The sequence below is a fragment of the Planococcus citri genome, chromosome 1, assembly GCF_950023065.1.
Source record: "Planococcus citri chromosome 1, ihPlaCitr1.1, whole genome shotgun sequence".
Taxonomy (NCBI): domain Eukaryota; kingdom Metazoa; phylum Arthropoda; class Insecta; order Hemiptera; family Pseudococcidae; genus Planococcus; species Planococcus citri.
In genome coordinates, this window is record NC_088677.1 from 27805296 (window position 1) to 27826393 (window position 21098).

General features: G+C 34.8%; 2 protein-coding genes across 2 annotated transcripts in view; both read left to right on the top strand.

Moving 5' to 3' along the window:
- The first annotated feature begins 1910 nt into the window (after positions 1–1910).
- Positions 1911–2541, top strand: LOC135834371 (large ribosomal subunit protein uL14m-like). Its single transcript, XM_065348238.1, has 3 exons — positions 1911–1922; positions 2006–2021; positions 2102–2541. Exons 1-3 carry the CDS (start codon positions 1911–1913, stop codon positions 2539–2541), a joined length of 468 nt encoding a protein of 155 aa, XP_065204310.1.
- A 1893-nt stretch (positions 2542–4434) lies between these two features.
- LOC135831202 (uncharacterized) overlaps positions 4435–21098 on the top strand; it is a 572431-nt gene continuing 555767 nt past the window's right edge. The window contains exon 1 of the mRNA XM_065343508.1: positions 4435–5461. The gene's annotated coding sequence lies outside the window, so the exon portion shown is untranslated. The remainder of the gene's footprint in view (positions 5462–21098) is intronic.

Sequence of the window (21098 nt, forward strand, 5' to 3'; positions counted from 1 at the left end):
AGCGTGAGCCTACGTACTTATCTCTAGACTCTATCTATTTAGATACCAGATTTTACTCATTGATTTTCATTTTTCTCCGCTGAAATGTCAAGTATGGACGATTTCAATGAAACGTCACAGTGACGTCACTTGACAGACAGCTGTGCTGTGATTGGTCGGTTTCATTATCAACAAACAAATTTGGCCCTCGATTAGCATTACGTTAAATGGGGAATTTGAAATCTATAAAGAAATGAGGAAAATGCTTGTTAAATTCGGATTCTGCGTTGAAAAAGACCCTAATACCATACAACCTTTCTCATAATTTCTTTATAGATTTTAAATTCCCCATTTAACGTAATGTTAATCGAGGGCCAAAAACGTAGTCAAAAGCGCTTTCGAACAATTGTCGCTACACCATTAGCCAATCACGTTGCAGCTGTCCGTCAAGTGACGTCATTGTGACGTTTCATTGAAATCGTCTATTGAATTTACTGATGAGATCTTATTAATTTGTAAAAATAGTAAAAATACATGAGTGTGTGATAACTGATAGTTCTTTCTTATCAGATTACTTCATTCTTGCCAGGGAATGCCGGTGCTGAATGATAAAGTTAATCTGAATAGCTACCTAGGACTTGTACGTACTTTATTTCTGCATTGCGACAGTGTTTTATTTAAAATAATATGCAAAACGTCCCATTTATACCTAAATTACTTTGATACGGTACCACCTCTTGTGTTAGAATGGCCAAGTATTAGAATGGTCAAGTTGTAGAATAAGAGGGAAAAAAAGGGAAAAATATTTTTGTTGCCAACCCACTTTGTTTGGAGAAGAAAATTTTGTAAAATAATTAAAATGAAAAGTAAAGCTCAAGTATTAGAATGGTCAAGTTGTAGAATAGTCAAGTATTAGAATGGTCAAGTATTTGAAAAATAAGGGGAAAAGAGCAATCTGTTATAAGAGGATGAGGAAGTGGTACTTAGACTTAGTACTTTTTTGGATAATAGGGTACAAGGGTAGCCGTTTTCAGGGTTGGGGGGCGTTGTGTCCGCTCACCTCGGCTTCGCCTCGGTTGCGCGGGTCGCTTTGTTGTTCATACTATGTCTGTTAACTTCCCTCGGCCTTCGGCCTCGGTGAGTACAGTTTTTTAGAAACTACCGCAGGTACTGTCTACATACACGGTAATGTCCAGCCTCCGTCTGAACTCACCAAGGGGAGTAATGCTCATCGAATGAAATATAAATTTTAAAACGGCTCGGCTTCGCCTCGCCTAATTCTCACATTCTCCGAGTCCATCCTGATATTTGTATTTTCTAACACTTGTCCATTCTAATACTTGACTATTCTACAACTTGACCATTCTAATACTTGGGCTTTACTTTTCATTTTAATTTACAAAATTTTCTTCTCCAAACAAAGTGGGTTGGCAACAAAAATATTTTTCCCTTTTTTCCCTCTTTTTCTACCACTTGACCATTCTAATACTTGTCCATTCTAACACATGAGGTGGTCTCCTTTGATACAACACTTGAACGTCAGTGATAACGGTGATAAACATAACGCTGCGCTGTGATTGGCGGGAACGTTTCGTAGCCCGTCAGACTCTAGACGCGCGTCATTTTTTATTTTATTGATAAAAATCCTACGATATTTATATTTGAACCTAACTGGATAAAATGTACAGTAGAAACTAGAAAGTGAAGAAAAAAATCCACCAATCACAAACCGTGTAGACCAAAGTGAAGGCTGTGATTGGTCGAATTTTGCGCAGCTTCACGAGTAGCTGATCCAGTTTAGGCTTTATATCTATGATTGCGACACTGCACTGATAACAAAATTTCAATGATAAAAATATGTGTGCCGACTTCAACTTTCGCCGAAAAAAATATTGAATTTGTTCAACATCTTCCTTCTGGATATGTTTAAAATGTCTGGTCAAGTCAGTTACTAATTTTTTTGCATCATGTTGTAGCAGACAATGTTCTGACCGTAAAATTTACTGTTGAAATTGCCGTTTTGTAGCTCCTATTTCTAAAAGGTAAGCCAAAAACAACGTAATCATTTTTCTAATTTCAAGTATTACTTTATGTCTATGAATTACTCGAACTGTTATTTCAGAACCAACCTTCAATATGTTTACTACCGCTATCCGAAGTTTTCACACCAGCAATGCATTGAATCACATAATGAAGCTTACACGACTTCGAGTAGTAGATAATAGTACCATTGGAAAACAAGCCATGGCCGAGGGAAAACCACCTTACTGCATTCACGTTTACAATAAGACTGGTATTGGTACTATAGGTGATGTAGTTTTAGTGGCGATCAAAGGAGAGAAGAAGAAAGGAATTATTGTCGGCGTCGTGAAAACTCAAAAATCTAATATTCCTAGATTTGACACGAATAATTTAGTTTTGATAGATCATAATGGTTCTCCTTTGGGTACAAGAATTCATGTGCCTATTCCTCATATTTTAAGAACAAGATTAAAAGAAAAGACTTTTTCAAAGGGAGCTGATTATACTAAATTATTGTCTATTGCTACGAGATTCGTTTAATGTCTAGTATCACTTGATATGCGTACTTGTCAAGTTTATATAACATCTGTAGATTTATTGTAACAAACGTTTTTTTAATATTAAAGCTTATTTTCGTTGCTTTATCGGTATATTTTTTCCAATTCTAAACTTTCTGCATTAATTTCCGGGTACATAAAAGCTCAAATTAAATTATATGAAGGCCCCCCCCCCCAATTGGACGTAAACAAAGATTTGAAAGTTGAAAAATCCAAACGTCGAGTCGATTTTTGTAAAATATTAGCATTGAAATTAACCCTAATTTTTTCATAATTTCGAGCACTTTAGAAATTCAATTAGGAAATTTTCAGGAGTGTTTAATGTACGTAATAATACATTCAAAAAGTTTTGAATTTTATGAATATTCGTCCGAAGAAAGGGATACCCTGCTTGTAGGCTATTATTCATAAACGGATCATGCTTTTGAGTGAAACATTTTTTTGAATAGAATTCGCCACTATAATGAAGATAGGTACCCTAAGTTCTGAAAATGTTATCTTCTGTATTTTGAACCTCAATAATTCAAATTCGGTATCATTTTCATTGAATTAATGCATAATAAATCCAACAGAATACCAAGATGATTATGAAAGCTGTTTAAAATATTACTCGACACGCGGTTGCAAAATAACTGCCAACAGTTCATTGGCCCATTGGCCAATAGCTAGTAGGTAGTTCGTGCTTCGTACCTACCGAAACAATCGCTCGTGAGCCAGGAATGCAAGTTATAAATTCAAATGAAAGTTGAATGTTGAATATAATTTTATTTGCCATAATACTGTACCTACCAATTGGAACAAAAATAGCAATCTTACTTTGTCAATTTTCAGAGAAAGTATTTCTATTTTCAAAAATGTGCAAATAACGATTAGCGATATAAGAACAGAGCTGCGTAGATAATTTTTACGATATACTTCTTGAAGCTGAATATCATGTTGAATTTTAACAGAGAAATTTATAACACAATTCCGCGAAAATAATTAAGTTTGTAATGGTGTTGAATGAAGTATAGTATTAGATGAAAATTCCCAACAAAAGTCACGCAGTATTTTTACCGTACGTACTATTCAAGTACGAGTATAACGATTTGTCATTCCAATCATTTGGAATTTATTCAATGTTAAGTTCTTGGGTTCCTATTGTACATCTACAAATGTCAAATAAAATGTGCAAAAACTGTGGTTATAATTCAACAAGTTGTACGGAAATGAACTGATATATGAGAAATCATTCTCGCGAACAGGTGTACACTGTACAGTAATCTAGTTTACCGATTTTTTTTTTTTTTAATTTATTATATTCATTTAATCGCCTTCAATTTTATCGCTTGTCAGAGAATCATTGAAAATTTAATTTCTGGACAAATCGTCACTACTCCTATGGTCATTAAAGCGTTCTTTTTCTTTCAAACACCGCCGCTCGATTTGACTGTGCTGAAACATTAAAATGAAGAGAAATACCTACATACAATAAATCTAGAACTTACTTACAAAATTATAAAATGTAAAAAATTATTGATTTGAAAAAAGAAATATTTTTTGAAAACTCGAATAATTCGCTCAATGTTGAAATATTCTGATGAAAATTTCACCCAAATTAGGTACCTACCTAACTTGTAGATTTTTAGATTTTAGCCAGTAAATTCATGAATTACATTCTTTTTGAAAAAAATTCGTCATTTCATAAATAAAATGTAGTAAAGAAAAAAATCAGAGTCAGACAATGGAACAAACAACCCTTTATTGTCTTAAAAGAAAGGAGTACTTAAGTAATTTCTACTTGTGGATTACGTAGACGCGTAGGAATTTGGATCGTTGTGCAAAGGCGCATGTGCGTGAATTTCAGTTTTGATAAAATACTACTTGTTAACGTAAACGCTTTAGTAGTAAAGTACATTGTGGCTTTTTTCGATTCGCGGAAGTCTGTCTTTGCGTTGTGAAAGGTACCGGAATTTCGTACGAATCGGTAGACAATTTTCGAGAAATAAAAAGCACGTGCTTTGAAACGTTTTTGAGCTATCGAAATGATTATCTCGCGTGAACCTTAATTACTTCGAAGGTAGGATTTGAACCAATGTTTCGTGTTGAAAAAATCGCGATCAATTTTCTTGCATTTTGAAGAATTCGACTTATTTATTTTATTATTTGTAAATTGCATTTTTTAAAAAAAATCAAGACGTGTAGCATTTGTCTCCTGCGTTCGCCTGGGAATGTTTTTATTTATTATGAAGAACTTATTTTGTGCTTGACAAACAATTATTGTGTTTTGAAAAACTTTTCCGGTTTCGTGTGGTGTCTTATCGTCGCTCTTTGAGGTATAGGATTAATTTTCTTGCTCGAGTCAATAATCGCGAACAATTTTTTTGCATTCTGAAGAATTCGGCATTCTGGAGTTTTGTTATAATAATTTTGTAAAGTTGCATTAGAAAAATCAAGTGTGACATTTATTTCTTAATTACACGTTGGTTCGTCTTTAAGTGTTTTTATTTATTATATATAAAGTATTTTATGCTTGTCAAACAATTATTGTGTTTTGAAAAACTTTTCGTACGTTCGTGTGGTGTCTTATCGTCGCTCCTTCAGGCAGGATTTATTTTTTTCTTACTCCAGTCAAATTGAATATTTCGTGTTTCGTGTTGACGAAATAATCGCGATCAATTTTTTTACATTCCGAAGAATTCGACGTTCTAATATTTTTTATTATTTTGTAAATTGCGTAAAAAAATCAAGTGTAGCGTTTGCCTCTCACGTTCGCTTGTGAGTGTTTTTATTTATTATAAAATATTTTGTGCTTGGCAAACAATTACTGTGTTTTGAAAACTTTTCTACGTTCGTGTGGTGTCTTTATCGTCGCTCCTTTTATGCGATCAAATAAATTATTACGTTGAAAGAAGTCAAGACAGGTAATATTTCCTTTTGTCTATTGCAATAATTTACGAATCATTGTTTGTGTGACTTTTTTAAATACCTACTTGATTATTTAAACTTACCTATACTACCTACCGTTTATAGTGCATTTTGAAAATTTGTCCCAAAAGAAGTTATATATTTACTTTTTTGTTTCGTTCTTTTGGTTTGTAATGGAATTTTTAATTCTCCATTGAACGAAATATTTTTTTAAGGGATTACATATTTTTGAAAAATCATCGTGGACGTTGAGGTACTTTTTTGAAAACTACGAGAACCTCGAGAGGGTTGAAAAAATTTTCGTGAATTATTTTTCCTTTGGTTGTACCACTTTTACCTCGTATTCAAACAATTCAAAAGTTGGGGTTTGAGATCATGAGTGACAATTTCCACGGGCTGGTTTCAAAATCTGAGAACAGGGTCTTTCATCCACCTATTTTTTTTTTTACCCTGATGTGCTCCTATGAAAGTCACCAATTCAACATTTTTTTGAATCCGAGTAAATATGTACAATTGTACATAGATAGAGAGATGATTCAGCACTTGTTTTTCTTTGGCCTTGACCCTGTTGCCGGGTGATCTTGAAACCCAAAGTTGGCGATTGAGCGGAACGCCCGAAAAATGTTTGAATCATGTGATAACTGATGAGTAGAAAAATGAAAGTGAATAGGTAATAATGAATAATGTTGGTCATTGTTTTTTTTTTCACCATTCACATTTTCTGGCTGCTTATTTCCTGTATTACAATCCCCTCGCACTGATGAAATTTCCTCAATTTTCAACATCTTACTATACACAATCAGTACCTATTAGAAGTTCACTTATCCCATAATTTTAATGGCAACCTACATACAACGGTGTTAACATACCATACCCTTCTTCATCTACATGAACTAGGGAAATTTTCAATACCTGGCTTCTTCAGCATGTTCATTATTTTAGCAAATCGCGAACATCGATATCCGGTAACAGTTCACAGCTGCGATTATTTTTCATCCTCGAAACTTGACGATAAAAAAAATTCCGAACACGATGAGAAAAAAACACAATCACGAGAAAAAGTTGAAAAATAGCCCTCGTCTCGGTTCGCCGGATTATTTTTTTCTTATGCTTGAGGAAGCTCGATGACAACGGATACTTCGACTCGATGGTGGTTTATTTCGTATTAATGCATGAAGGGGAAGATATACCCATAAGTACTTACTCGAGTAGGTATAGGCAATCATTATAAGTACGATTTTAAGACGCCTACTTTGCACCTACTCAGAATAGGAGGTTCCGGAATATGATATTTTGTCTTTACTTTCAAAGATTTTTTCAGATTAAATAAATTGCATTTTATGGTGAAAGCCGCAGCTCTGTCACCTAGCAAATATCTATAATAGCTCGTCATCAAACTTTCGCCAGCATCAGCACGTGTTTCCGTCTCTTGTTCTCGTTCTCGTTCTCTCGCAACCCTTTTAAGATATTAAATTCGACATTTCCTCTAATTTTTTTTCCTCCAATTCACGTGACTATACATACTCGTACACCTAAGGCATTCGCGCCTATACGACCGAGATAACTTCATAAAACGCTATCATTCACTTTTCACCATCGCCCAGCCTGTACTTTTATACCTACCCTTCGATAACGACGAGTAATTTCCAATAAATTATACATGAGCGCGCCAAGAAATTTCCCTACTGAAATATGTTGCTCGATGAAATCGAACGACATCGCATTCGCCATCACTAATCCGCATAATCAAAATAACAAGGTAAAAAATTCATGAGTTAACGGTGTCGAAAAATTATTAGCGCTTTGAAAGTAATTTTTAAAATATCTTTCAACGAGTTTATTCAGTTACAATGAATGACTATATGCCCCACCATCCCTACACAATTTGGAATTTGGCTGTCGCTTTCAAACTTTGAGACAGTGATAATAAAACATCAAAAATTGTTAGCTCCCGTAGCCACACAGAGGCTGATCTGGGGATGCTCAAATTTTGATCTTTTTGAAAAATGAAACTTGTTTTTATTTTTTTTATTTTTAGGTACTGTCACCTGTGAATTTTAAATCAAAGGCATTCCTACTAAAACCTTCAAATAGGTACTACACCAAATCAAGTGTAAATACAAATTTGAGCAAATATAGTTAAATATGACCACGGCTGGGTTCAGCGATGTTCTCCAATTCCGGGAAAAAAATTAAAATCAGAATTTTAGCAAAAACAATAATGAACGTACATATCAAAATTGACGAAAAGGCTTAATAAAATTTAGAGTTCTAACCCTGAATTTGATTTTCCAATTTTTGGTGAATTTATGAGAATTCAAATTCGGCATCGTTACCTATCTACAAAAAATATCAGAATTTAATAATATTGAAGATCAAAGCTGGAAATTGTTCGACCTCCCAAATCGATTGGTGGTAGTTTTGAGTTGTTCTGAAGCCTGCAGTGGATTTTAGGTCATGCATTTTTGAAAATACGTAAGTATACTTAGGTATAGCTGAATTGTCATAATAATTATATATGTGTCAAGAAATTCCACCGCTGCGAAGTACGAACTCGCTTTTAACCATCTGTAAGATCTTTTCGATCAATTTAGGCGCAAATTTTCGAAATCTGTTCATAGCGGATTAAACTGGAACTTTCTCCAGTATTTTTCGTATCAATGGGTAATTATAAGTAAATTAAAATCATAAAATTTAAAATAATATTTAAAAAATTGGGTGAATGGTCATATGTAGATGGAGATGGAAGGGGGCCATAGATGGTTGGTTCACCATCTTATATCATATTTTATTTATTATACACTTGTATGATTTACCTACCCTATCTATTCGTATTACTCGTACTTAATCTTAATCGATAAAAAAATATGCTTTTCAGTTATAAATATAAAATGGGTAGATTGAGAAGGGAGAGGGCGGCGACTGGAGACGATCCTCTTTCTTGATAAGCAATAAGCGATAAGGATAAGCACATTTATATTTGATAGTTGATACCGATTCTTATTCTTAGAAGTGGCAAGAAAGCAATGAGCAAAATCGAGTTGATTTGAGGTTCTGTTCTGTGAAGTGTATAATCGGTAATCGCGAACATTTATTTTTCTGTCGAGTAACTTTTTAAATTCCTGCTTGAGTAAGTACCTACCTATTCGGTTTTTAAAAAATGGATGTTATGGAGCAAGTTGTTGTAAACATCGGTGCTAAAACCGACGATGACGTACAGGGCCGGCGTTAGCACTGTCGCATATGTCGCAAAGTGCGACACATCAGATTTCTGATGTGTCGCATTGCGACATATCAGAAATCTGCCACCAATTGGGAGAAACTTTGAAAAATTGAAAAATACCTAACGTCAATTTGGTAGCAAAATTGTTAATTTGCCGACAAAATCACCGATCTGTCCTCAAAATTCTCATCTTTTTCAAAAGCTTTTGCCCTCGCTTCGCTCGGGCTACATTAATATTTTCTATTTCTCAAATTCTTCATGATTGTGCTTGGAAAGTATTTTTATTTAGACTTTTAAAAATGTCAGTAGTGGAAATCTGACTTTTCACATCAAAATTACACCTATTTTGCTTCTTGAAACTTCAAGTTTTTGATAGCTTTAGCCCTCGCTTCGCTCGGGCCAATGTTGTTCCATTTTTCAGAACACAAATTTTCCAAAACTTTTACCCTTGCTTCGGTCTGGAATTCAAGATACTGATTTCAAAAATTTCAAGAATATGAAAACCAAATAGAAAAATTCTAGAAATGGGAACTCATAATACTCAAAGCACATGAAAAATGCAAATTTATCATTTTTTCTGAACAGATTCATTAGCTTTTCAAAATTTTTTAAACACAGCTCGTTCAAATTTTGACTATCGCCGGAAAAATTACGACTTTTTGTCGGCAAAATGACGTGATACACCCCCCCCCCCTCCCTCCCAAGTATGTTAAATTGTTCACAAAAAATGAACAAAGAAATGTTGAATTGAACATTTTTAAAATTTGAACCCTCCTCCTTCTTTTCACATATGAAAAACTGGCACACCCTACTGGAAGGTCCAGTTACGCTTTAGGGGGGGGGGGGTGTTGGCTACGCTTCTCATACCTATGTAATTTTTTTGCGACACACCAGAAAAATTTACTTCGCCGGCTCTGATGACGTAATTAACAAAAGTGACGGAGAAAACAATACGATGAGTTTCAAAAAGGAAGAAATTACTCCAACAGCAGAGACCAGCGAGTCTAAAGCTGATTTAAAATCGACCGTCGTCCAGGAAAAAGAGAATACATCAGAAAATGTCGAAGAAATCATAGCACCAACTGAACCTAACGACGACGATGTACTCGGAATATCCATCACAGAAATGAACTTAAATTCGGACACCAGCAATGAAAAAGAAACAGTGGAAGAGATGGCTTCACAATCGGCAGAGAATAATGGTCAAATTTTTGTGGATCCAGATCACGAAACCACCTCGACGACCATAAAAGATGGTGAATTGAACGGAGACGCAGAAAAAACGTCCGAAGAGATCGTGAAAAAAATTCTATCGAATGCAAAAATCGACGAAGAAGATTTGAAAAGTACTAACGTTGAAATGGACTCAAATTCGAATGACTGCGATGAAAAGGAAGCGAAAGAAAATGATTCGTCACACTCGGTGGAATACACCGACCACTACGACTATTACAGCGACAGCGACAGCGACAGAGACATTGGCTACTTTGAAGAATATGACTATGATCCATATGATTCCGACTGGGACCCTGATCGTGGCCTCTCTTATGATGATGTACCCAGACATTTTTACTACGACGATTGGGAAGATTTTAATCAATAGACCCGAGTGTATATAATACGTATGTAATTCATCGTGTTACTTGAAATTATTTGAATTACCTAAGTATATACGATAAAAGATGTTTATGTGTGGTTGTTGTTATTACCATTCCCTCGCCATTGAAGTTATCGTACTTAAATGTAGCCATTTGGACGTACCAAAATCTGTAAGTAGGAACTCGAATCCAATGAATCCACTTTCAATAAGGTGATATATTGTTTCAAAATCACCACCTGGGGAGGGAGGGGGGGTCATGGGTGCGACCCTGGATAGGTTATCGTATGAAATATAATTGTCAATTTTTTTCAACGCGAGTCTGAAAATTTTTACTGTTCATAATTTATCAACCATTAGAAAACAAATATGTCTGTGATACATTCATGGAAAAATTACGAAATTTTGACATGATTGATGCTAAGCCAGCTCAGAGGATTGCGTATACTCAACTTTCATTCTTTACTGTTCTCAAGGGGAAAAAGAAGTCTCTTATCTCGATGGACTAACAAGTATTTTTTGACAGTCCGTTAAAAAAAATCTAAATTGAAACAGAAACGTAATTTCAACCCTACTAAATTTTTGCAAAAATTTGGAAGCCTGAATTCATTCCAAGTTATGTTTCGAAACGGAAATACCAAACAAGATCCTTTTTTCATTTAAAGAAAAAGCAAAAAAAAACAATTTCTGCCGAGATATTTAAAAAATTCGGGTTTCTTTTTTTTACAAGAACTATGCTACTTACGATAGCCATTTTTCTTAGAAACGCATAACTTTATCATTTGACGATATACAAAGACCTCACTTTCACTTACCCTCGCCTAACCTAATCCTAAGGAATTTTCATCTGCATAACAATTTAGTGGCGGACTGGCCTTTTGGTTTCAATACTATTTTCACTCTCTCTAAAAATAAATTTTTGCAAACTTTTGCCCTCGCTTCGTTCGCGGTCCTTTTTACGTTTTTAAATTAAAATTATCAAATTTTTGCTTCAAATATTTTTTTTTTTCAAAATTATTTAAAAGCCCAACTTTGTTATTTATTGCCAGAAATTGCCAAAAAAAATTATTTTGCCAGTAATTCTCACAAGGTTCTTTTTTTTTGCTGAAATTGTCCAAATTTTGGTATTTGCCAAAAATTGTAAGGAAATCCTCGCTTTACAACAAAATTTCTAAAAATACTCAGTCGTTTTTTTCAGAAAATTTTGAATTTTTATGTTTTTAAAAAAAATTGTCCCAATGTCTCGCTTTTTTGCCAAAAACTGTCAGAAAACCATTCTTTTTGTTAAAATTTCCGTTTTATTTTTCCAAGAATCGCCTTTCTCATCAAAAATTGCCAAAATCCCTGGTACTTTGCTGCTGGAAAAAATTGTCGAAAAGTCTCGATTTTTCATTCAAAAAGATATTCATTTCAATTCGTAATAACTAAGTATTCCTTCCGTTTTTTTGTGATTTTTTTCTATATTAAAATGTTTTTCTCGCATTTTGTCACTTTTTTGGCTACTTTTCAATCATTTTTGAATTCTTTTTTGGTTACCTTTTCGAGCATTTTCAGTCACAAAATTACTTTTCAGAGGAAAAAATTGACTACGAGCCCTGCTCTCGCTTCACTCGGATCTGTTTACTTTTCATTTTAAATATTAAAATTTTTAAAAACTCATCATTTAAATTCTAAAATTTTGAATCAAAAGAAATAAACAAATTTTTTCAAACATTGTTTTCACTTCTCTAAACTCAAATTTTTGAAAGCTTTTGCTGTTGCTTTGCTGGGACCAATTCTTTTCTCTAAACTGGAAAACAATCCCAGTTTGAAACTTCCTTAAGTTCAAAAATGAAAATAACAATTTTTTAATGAGCCTAACTTAACATGAGTATTATATCGATTGTCAAAATTGTCAGTTCATCTTGAAAACTTGTCATTTTATTTGGAAAAATTGGTATTTTTCTCTCATACCAGTCGGTAAATTTTCAGTCAACAACCCCCCCCCCCTTCTCTCTCTCTCTCTCTCAAGACGTCACTCTTCGGTTTTTTCTAATCAGATCGACTTATTTTCGCAAAAGTAAAAAAAAAAAACTCACATTCAAGTATCCAAACCTGAGAAAAAAACAACAGGGAAAAATTCTGTGTGGGGGGGGGGGGTAAAATTGTAAGGGGCCCATTCGGTGCATCCGTCAGGGGCCTCCAACCGACCCAGTTCGTACCTGTAAGTGAACATTCAGCTATATTACAAATACAAGCGATGCTATCATTTTTTTTCAATTTTCAATTTTATACGTCTACCAGTTTAGTTGGTCTTGGTTCTACCTATTTTCCATCAGTTGTACAAAAATCAGCTGGAAGATGTTGAAGGGTATTTCCCCAGAAGACTACATGGAAAAATGGAAAAAACCAGACAAGTTGAAAATCTTCAAAAATGAGTTTAGGGTCGAATTAAATTCACACTGAGGAGTGGAAAAATGGAGTAAATTTACATTTTCAAAAAAATCGTTTGTTTGTGGTAAAAATAGCCTTCAAAAAATAGAAGAAGGGAGCGCAGATGAAATGAGCCGAGATCAAATCTGAGGCAAAATGAAGAAAATTTCAACATCATTAACTAGGTATAATAGAATGCGAAAATCTTTCATGTCATCATAGTAAATAATCGATTTTCATCAAATTCAAGTTGTTGCAAAACACTAATTTTTCGGTTTTTTGCTTGATATTTTCCCCCGAAAATAAGCGTCATTTCGTCATTGTGGACAAGGGGGTGAAGTGGGGGAAATTTTTTTGACTTCAACATTTATACCCAACAATGTTTCATCAAAATTTCAAAAATCCTTCTCCAGCGACCTTTTCAGTGACAAGGGATGTTGGGTTCGCTGTATTCTATTAGGTACTTGAATTCATCAGCAGCTCAAGTTGGGAATTCATGATTCGCCAAAAATTTGAAACTATGCTTAGAATGTGTGTAACGATGAATCCGTCTACAATTTTTTCACTTGGGAAAATCGAAACAGATTTCCTGTTGCATACTACACTTCTCACTTCTCATAAGCGTGGCAAACGAACGCTGTGTGACTTACAATTAAACGAATTTTGCAATCATTGGGCTTTACATAGAGTACCTACTCGTATTTTCGAACCACTATATACGTTAATTTATGTCTGAAGTGAAAAGAAAATCAATTAATGAAACTTCAAACCCCCTTACAACGCGTACTTACACAACATCTACATTATATACACACACCAAATTGGCTCATTGCTTGTGCCAAATTGTGATATCAAAAGTTATTCGCGAGTACACATAATAGCAGTTAGGAAAACAGCTCGTTTCTCGCGCGCTTATTCGCTTTCATTTAAAGTAATAACTTGCAAATAAGCTCGACGCTGGAGTCAATTAAAACCACGATGCGACGCTTGAATAATCATCAACCTACCCAGTACCCAACCAACCTGTAAAGCTACGAGTACATCAAGTCGAATATGAGTGGGTAGGTTAGGTACCACATACGCGATAAATATCTACCTACTTTGATCAATAACCCACGACACTCAAAGGGCAAAGGTTTTATTTTCTTGTAACAGCCAACAGGAAAATCAAACAGCATGATTGAGAAGTACCTACTGGCGTGTATCATTTTACACTTGAAATCGTTCATATTTATGCGCCGTATAGTCTGTGTTTGCCTATCCGATTTTTGTTTATATGTGTGGACTTCTTCCTTGGAGCAGTGTACTCGTAGTATGTTTATACTGGCCGAGTGCCGAACTAAATTACTAGAGCAAATTATCTGCAGCGATAAGTACTTCTCTGTTGTCGTCGTGTGTTCGTGCGACATGCGAATTCTCCTTCATCTACTTAATTCGATATTGATGGGTAATTATTATACTTGACCATCGAATTGCCGAATAGGTATCGACTTTTATGTATTTTTGCCTTTTTTTATATCATTTAACGCGTGAAAAATTTACTTGCAGGATCGTCGTGTTAACGCATCGTAAAAACCGACGTACAAATTTCGCAATACCTACGTGGTCTAATTTTAAAAGATGTGCTAGAAAAAAATCGCCATTAATGTGTGTGTGTTTATAAAAATGTATGACTTTTACTATCGTCTATTATCGTCATTGGGTAACTGCATGGTTACGAGAATGTGCAGCTTGTTCGTACCTAGATCAAATTTGATCAGGAACATAGATCCCTTGGGAAATGTTGATTTTTGTATGAATACCTATTCCTTCAAGGAAAACGGCTGACATAGTGCTATCAGAAGACCAGTTGCATGTCAGCATTGAGATGATATTTTCTTTCTGCATCCAGCGATCGGTGTGCGATTTTCTCTCGAAAGATTTTTTAATTTGTGAGATGCAATAAATCGCTGAAAAAAATTCAATACGGAAAGTTGGAAAGAAATTGTATAAGCAGGGAAAAATCAAAGAATTACCTAAAAACCATGAGTTTTTATTTCTTGAATTATAAATTTTGAAAAGTTTTCGCCCTCGCTTATTTTCCTTTTCCGTTCACCGACCAAAGTTAGAGAGTAGAAAAATTGATTTCTCACATCAAAAATAATGTTTTTTACCTACCTACCTGAAATTTCCAAAAAAAAAAAAGTCTTCCCAATTCAATCATTCCAGTCGAAAACTGCCAGAATATCCCAACTTCCGCTGAAAATTCGTATCTATTAGCACTCCAGCAGTGACCATTTTTGATAGATTTTGTACTTGTTAAATTTTGATGACTTTTGATGATTTTTGACGAATCAGTCACCAAGAAGTCACCAAAACATAGAAAGTTCATATTTTTGACTGTTTGGTGACTTCTTGGTGACAGATTCACCAAACAGTAACCATTTTGTGATCGATTATGAATTTGGTGACTTTTGGCGAATCTGTCACCAAGCAGTGATCAATTGTGATCGATTTTGAACTTGGTGACTTTTGGTGAATCTCAGTGACTTTTGGTGACTTTTGGTTTATCTTGATGACTTTTGCTAAATCTGTCACCAGAAAGTTGCCAAAACATAGACAATCTACTTGATGAGTTCTTGGTGACAGATTCACAAAGCAGTGACCATTTGTGATCAATTTTGAATGGGGGACTTTTGGTGAATCTGTCACCAAGAAGTTGGCAAAACAGAAAAATCATATTTGACTGTCTGGTGACAGTGGTGACTTGTTGATGACAGATTCACCGAGCAGTGATAACTTTTGATCGACTTGAATTTGGTGACTTCAAGCAGTGACCATTTGTGATCGATTTTTTACATGGTGAATTTTGCTGAATCTTGATGATTTTTGGCGAATCTGTCACCAGAAAGATGCCAAAACAGGATTTTTGGTGAATCTTGCTTGATGATGATGACGATGATGACTTTTGTTGAATCTGTCACAAGAAAGTCACCAAACTAGAAAATTCATATTTGACCATCTGGAGACTTCTTGGTGGCAGATTCACCAAGGAGTGGCCATTTGTGATCGATTATGAATTTGATGACTTTTGGTGAATCTTGGTGACTTTTGGTGAATCTGTCACCAAGACGTCACCAAAACATAAAATTTATATTTGACTGTCTGGTGACTTCTTGGTGATAGATTCATCAAGCAGTGACCATTTGCGATTGATTTTAACTTGGTGGCTTTTTGCTGAATCTTGATGATTTTTGGTGAATCTGTCACCAAGAAGTTACCAAAACAGAAAAATCATAGTTGACCGTCTGGTGACTTGTTAATGACTGATTCACCAAGTTTAGTAGTGATCACTATTGATCGACTATGAACTTGTTGACTTCTTACTGACAGATTTACCAACAGTCACCAAAGCATAGAAAATTCACATTTGACCATCTAGTGACTTCTTGGTGACAGATTCACCAAGCACTCCTAGCAGTGACCGTGCACTTGTGATCAATTATGAATTTGATGCCTTCTGGTGAATCTGTCTCCAAGAAGTAACCAAAACATAAAATTCATATTTGACTGTCTGGTGACTTCTTGGTGACAGATTCACCAAGCAGTGACCATTTGTGATTGATTTTAACTTGGTGACTTCAGCTGAATCTTGATGACTTTTGGTGAATCTGTCACCCAGAAGTTAGCAAAACAGAACAATCATATTTGACTGTCTGGTGACAGTGGTGACTTGTTGATGACATGATTCACCAAGCAATGATAACTTTTGATTGACTTTGAACTTGGTGACTTCAAGCAGTGTCCATTAGTGATCGATTTTTAACTTGGTGACTTTTGCTGAATCTTGATGATTTTTGGTGAATCGGTCACCAAGAAGTCACCAAAACATAAAATGATAAAATTCATATTTGACTGTCAAGTGACTTCTTGGTGACAGATTCACCATGCGGTGACCATTTGTGATTGATTTCAACTTGGTGACTTGTGCTGAATCTTGATGGTTTTTGATGAATCTATCACCAAGAAGTTACCAAAAAAGAAAAATTATATTTGACCGTCTGATGACTTGTTGATGACCGATTCACCAAGTAGTGATCACTTTTGATCGACTATGAGCTTGGTGACTTCTTGGTGACAGATTCACAAAGCAGTGATCATTTGTGATTGATTTCCAACTTGGTGACTTTTGGTGAATCTGTCTCCAAGAAGTAACCAAAACATAAAATTCATATTTGACGGTCTGGTGACTTCTTGGTGACAGATTCACCAAGCAGTGACCATTTGTGATTGATTTTAAGTTTTAACTTGGTGACTTTTGCTGAATCTTGATGATTTTTGGTGAATCTGTCACCAAGAAGGTACCAAAACAGAAAAATCATATGTATTTGACCGTCTGGTGACTTGTTGATGACCGATTCAACAAGTAGTGATCACTTTTGAACGACTATGAACTTGTTGACTTCTTAGTGACAAATTCACCAACAGTCACCAAAATACAGAAAATTCACATTTAACCGTCTAGTGACTTCTTGGTGACAGATTCACAAAGCAGTGACCATTTGTGATTGATTTTCAACTTGGTGACTTTTGGCGAATCTGTCTCCAAGAAGTAACCAAATCATAAAACTCATATTTGACGGTCTGGTGACTTCTTCGTGACAGATTCATCAAGCAGGGACCATTTGTGATCGATTTTGAACTTGGTGAGTTTTGGTGAATCTGTCACCAGAAATTCACCAAAACATAGAAAATTCATATTCGACCATAGCTGGTGACTTCTCGGTGAATGATTCACCCAGCACTGACCATGTGAAATCGATTTCATTTTTTGGTGAACCTGCCAGTAAAAAGTCACCAAACCATTGGAAAATCAAGTTTGACTATCTGGTGATTTTTGGGTGACAGATTATTGACAGATTCACCAAGCAGTGGCCAATTGTAATCGATTTTGTACTGGTGACTTTTTTGGTGTTTTAAAATCTGTATCTATGGAAACTTCCTCAATTGTGGGATGTCAACATTTTGAGTGTAAGATCTTGTTTTTGAGTATGGGAGTCTACAATTGAAAAGGGGAAAATCAATGAACAATGAGATTCTATTCAAAACGAAATCGAATGGAGTAAAATGATAAAACTAAGAAAAAACTCCATTTAATTCAGAAATGAGGAGCTCATTGCAAAAATAGCCCTTGTCACTTCGAAAAAAAATTGGGGAGGTTCTTTTCTCCACTGCGTTGTATGGATGCATCAGTATGATAGTCCTCTGAAAGTTTTTCTAAGAGTAACAGGAATTACTCAAGTTGATGAAAAAAATCACTTTGAATACACTATACCAATTCATCAGGACTTCACAGTGGGTTTTTGTCTCGCTTGTTTTTTATTTTCATTTTGGACAAGGGCTATTTTTGCAATGAGCTCTTCAAATGCAATACACCATCAAAAGTCCCCCTCCCATTCCCATCGCTTTTGAATTTCAATCAAGAACTAAACTTTTACTGCACTTATGGAATTTGTGTCTTGGTCAACGTATAATAAATTCAACGAGGTGCTAAAAAAATTGCATTCATCTTCATCATATGATTAGATAATATCGTACCACGTTAATGTTTTAATAACAGTGGAAGACGTAACGTTGCCTACTTTTGATTCTTTTGCACATGCACACTAAATACGCTGCCAAAATATGTTGGCCGAAATCATTATATTCGAGTACATAAACAGTGCTCATTATGAATTGTTTCATTGTACGAGTATATTATAACACTATAGATAATAAAGTATAGGTACGAGAATGTGTGAGTTTTGCTCTATTACGCACCTTCAGCACTCAAAGGACTTAATTTAATTATGATTAATTTTGCAAAAAATGGTTCGCGAGTGTCCAAAAAAAAAAAACTCATATGGGCGATTATCGTAGGCGTTTCGATTCCTATAGCGTTAATTTTTTGTTTCTTTCACAACATATAAACGAGTTTATTATATTATTATTTTGTGGAATAACGCGATATCGAGATTATTTTGGCTTTGGTGGTATTTGTTTGCGGATGTACATGTTGACAGCGTTAGAGTTTTACGCGCCTATCGCCGAAATTTGCCGCATATTGTGTTTAGATAATAATAAAATTTCGAAGCAGCTAAAGCAAAGTAGGCTTATCAATTTTGTCGAACGAAGTCGTTGCTCGCGTAATGTTTTCAATTTGTTTACGGTCGGTCGCGAGCTTTTTTGAACGTTGGCCAATAAAGGTTATAGGTACTACTATAGTATACGACGAATACTGTATACTCATGTGTTGAGTAAATTCTTTCCGTACACTTTCGAGTCCAAGTTTACGACAAGACGAGTAGGTACACGTTATACGTTACATGTGTGTATTTTGTCACTTGCTAGATGGCCGCGCAAATAGTATCTCAGAGTGTGTGTAAGAATTATTATATTTTCTCTCGAATATATCTATTCGAACTATAAGATGGTATTCGATTCGATGATGCTGGCGAATTTTATACAAGTTGTTGATTTAGGACGCTGGAATTTATTCATTTACATGATTTTGTTCGGTTTTGTTGACATTGTATAGCTATTTTGTTGTTGGAAAATGTCGGGTCTGGGTTCGCGGGCTGCCCACCCCCCACCCCCGCCATTGTCCGCGTCTTTTTGCGGATTCGTTTCGCCTCAGGTATTTATCAATTTTATGCTTTGTGTACTTTTTCAAGTAAATGGTAAAATGAACGGTTTTTCTAACCGAATTACGATGTTTCGATTCAGGGTGAAATTTCGAAATTTGTGCAACGTGATTTAATGCGCAATTTTATCAGTTCGACTGAACGTACCTAACGTTATAGTGAGTTTTGAAGCTGTAAGAAACATAAGTTTATTCGTTATGTACCTTTTTTTAGCTTAATGATGAAGTGTAGCAAAATTTTAAATTGTTGAAATGTGTTGATTGAAATATGTTACGAGGAGAATTTCGTCTCTAGACTCTAAGTGTCCGAAGGGGAATTCTACCGATGTAAATGATATTACCTATTTTGTTTTTGATATTCGATATTTATTTGGTGACCACAATATTTCTGCACATTAATCAAATTACGAAGAAATCCTCTAATTTCAGCCGAATTTACGCAGATTGAGTAACCCTTTCAACACCAAAATATAGTCAATATTAGAGAAAAAAAATTGGCAAAACGAAAGGAAAATGAAGGATAGATATAGAGTACGTCTGCAGTTTGTAACTTTCTCTTTTCTTTTTCACCTTCACCTATCATCAACTGAAAAAATAAAAGGGATAGTGTAGTTTCTATTCGACTGAAATAGTTCATTAATTTTTAATAAGCGAAGGTTTCCTTCGTTTTTGTTTTCTATTATAAAGGTAGGCATATGGGACTTGATACTATTAATGTTCGATAACCTCGAGGAAATATATTTGGCAATTATCGATAATTTTTCCCCATATGTTATAACCTCAGCCTTCAATTTATACCTACGAATGACAATCTATAGTCACGAAAGTTCGAATTTATACATGACAATCCTTTCTTTTTTTTCGAGGCTTTGCAATTTTATTAGGTATAAATTGAGCTACCTACTGGACGAGTAGGTAATAATGAAAAGGTTTTCAAGGCTTCGCTCCTACTGGATTCAGGGTCAAATTGTGATGGAAGTCGAGGGGATGCGTGTGTTTACACACGGTGCAATCATGATGACCCGAAGTAGGTAGTTAATTTGTGGAAAGTGAAACCGAATTCGATTTTACGGTGAAAAAGCAGGAAAACGAATTTGAGAATTTTTCGTTTGTAAATAATTACTTTCTTGTAGGTCCTAAACTTTCTTTTATCAATTTTTCGTGATTTTTTAATCAAATTTTGAACAAAAATATGGAAAAATTAGGATTCCACTTTTTTTTTGTTTTAATCTGGAATTTTTAAAACATTGTTGGAGACAACAGAACGGCTTGAAGCCACCTCCAATCCACTTAACTATGTACCTATGTCAAAAATGTAGATTCAAATTGAATTTTAGCTTTTCAATTGGGGAAATGGGTATTATATTGGCACGACAGAAAAGAAAAAGTGAATAGAACGACAGGACATTGAACAACAAATTGTATGTTATAATGATTTTATGTAAATACTGTAAATATACATAAGTAAATTCGAGTTTTATTTATTATGTATCAACATTTAATGTGTATGTATATTATAGTGAGTTAGTTGAACTACACCCCTTCTTAGCTATCTAAGTATTGACAATTATTCCCCGCCTAAGGGATAATTCTAATCTTCACCCCCTTGGAATAAAGATTTACATTTTTTCGCAACATTTTTTTTTATAAGCGACAAACATTTTTTACTGAGCAACTTATGGCAATTTTACGTCAAAAATCGAGACTTTTCAACTGCGAAAAAGCTAGAATTTTCAGCAA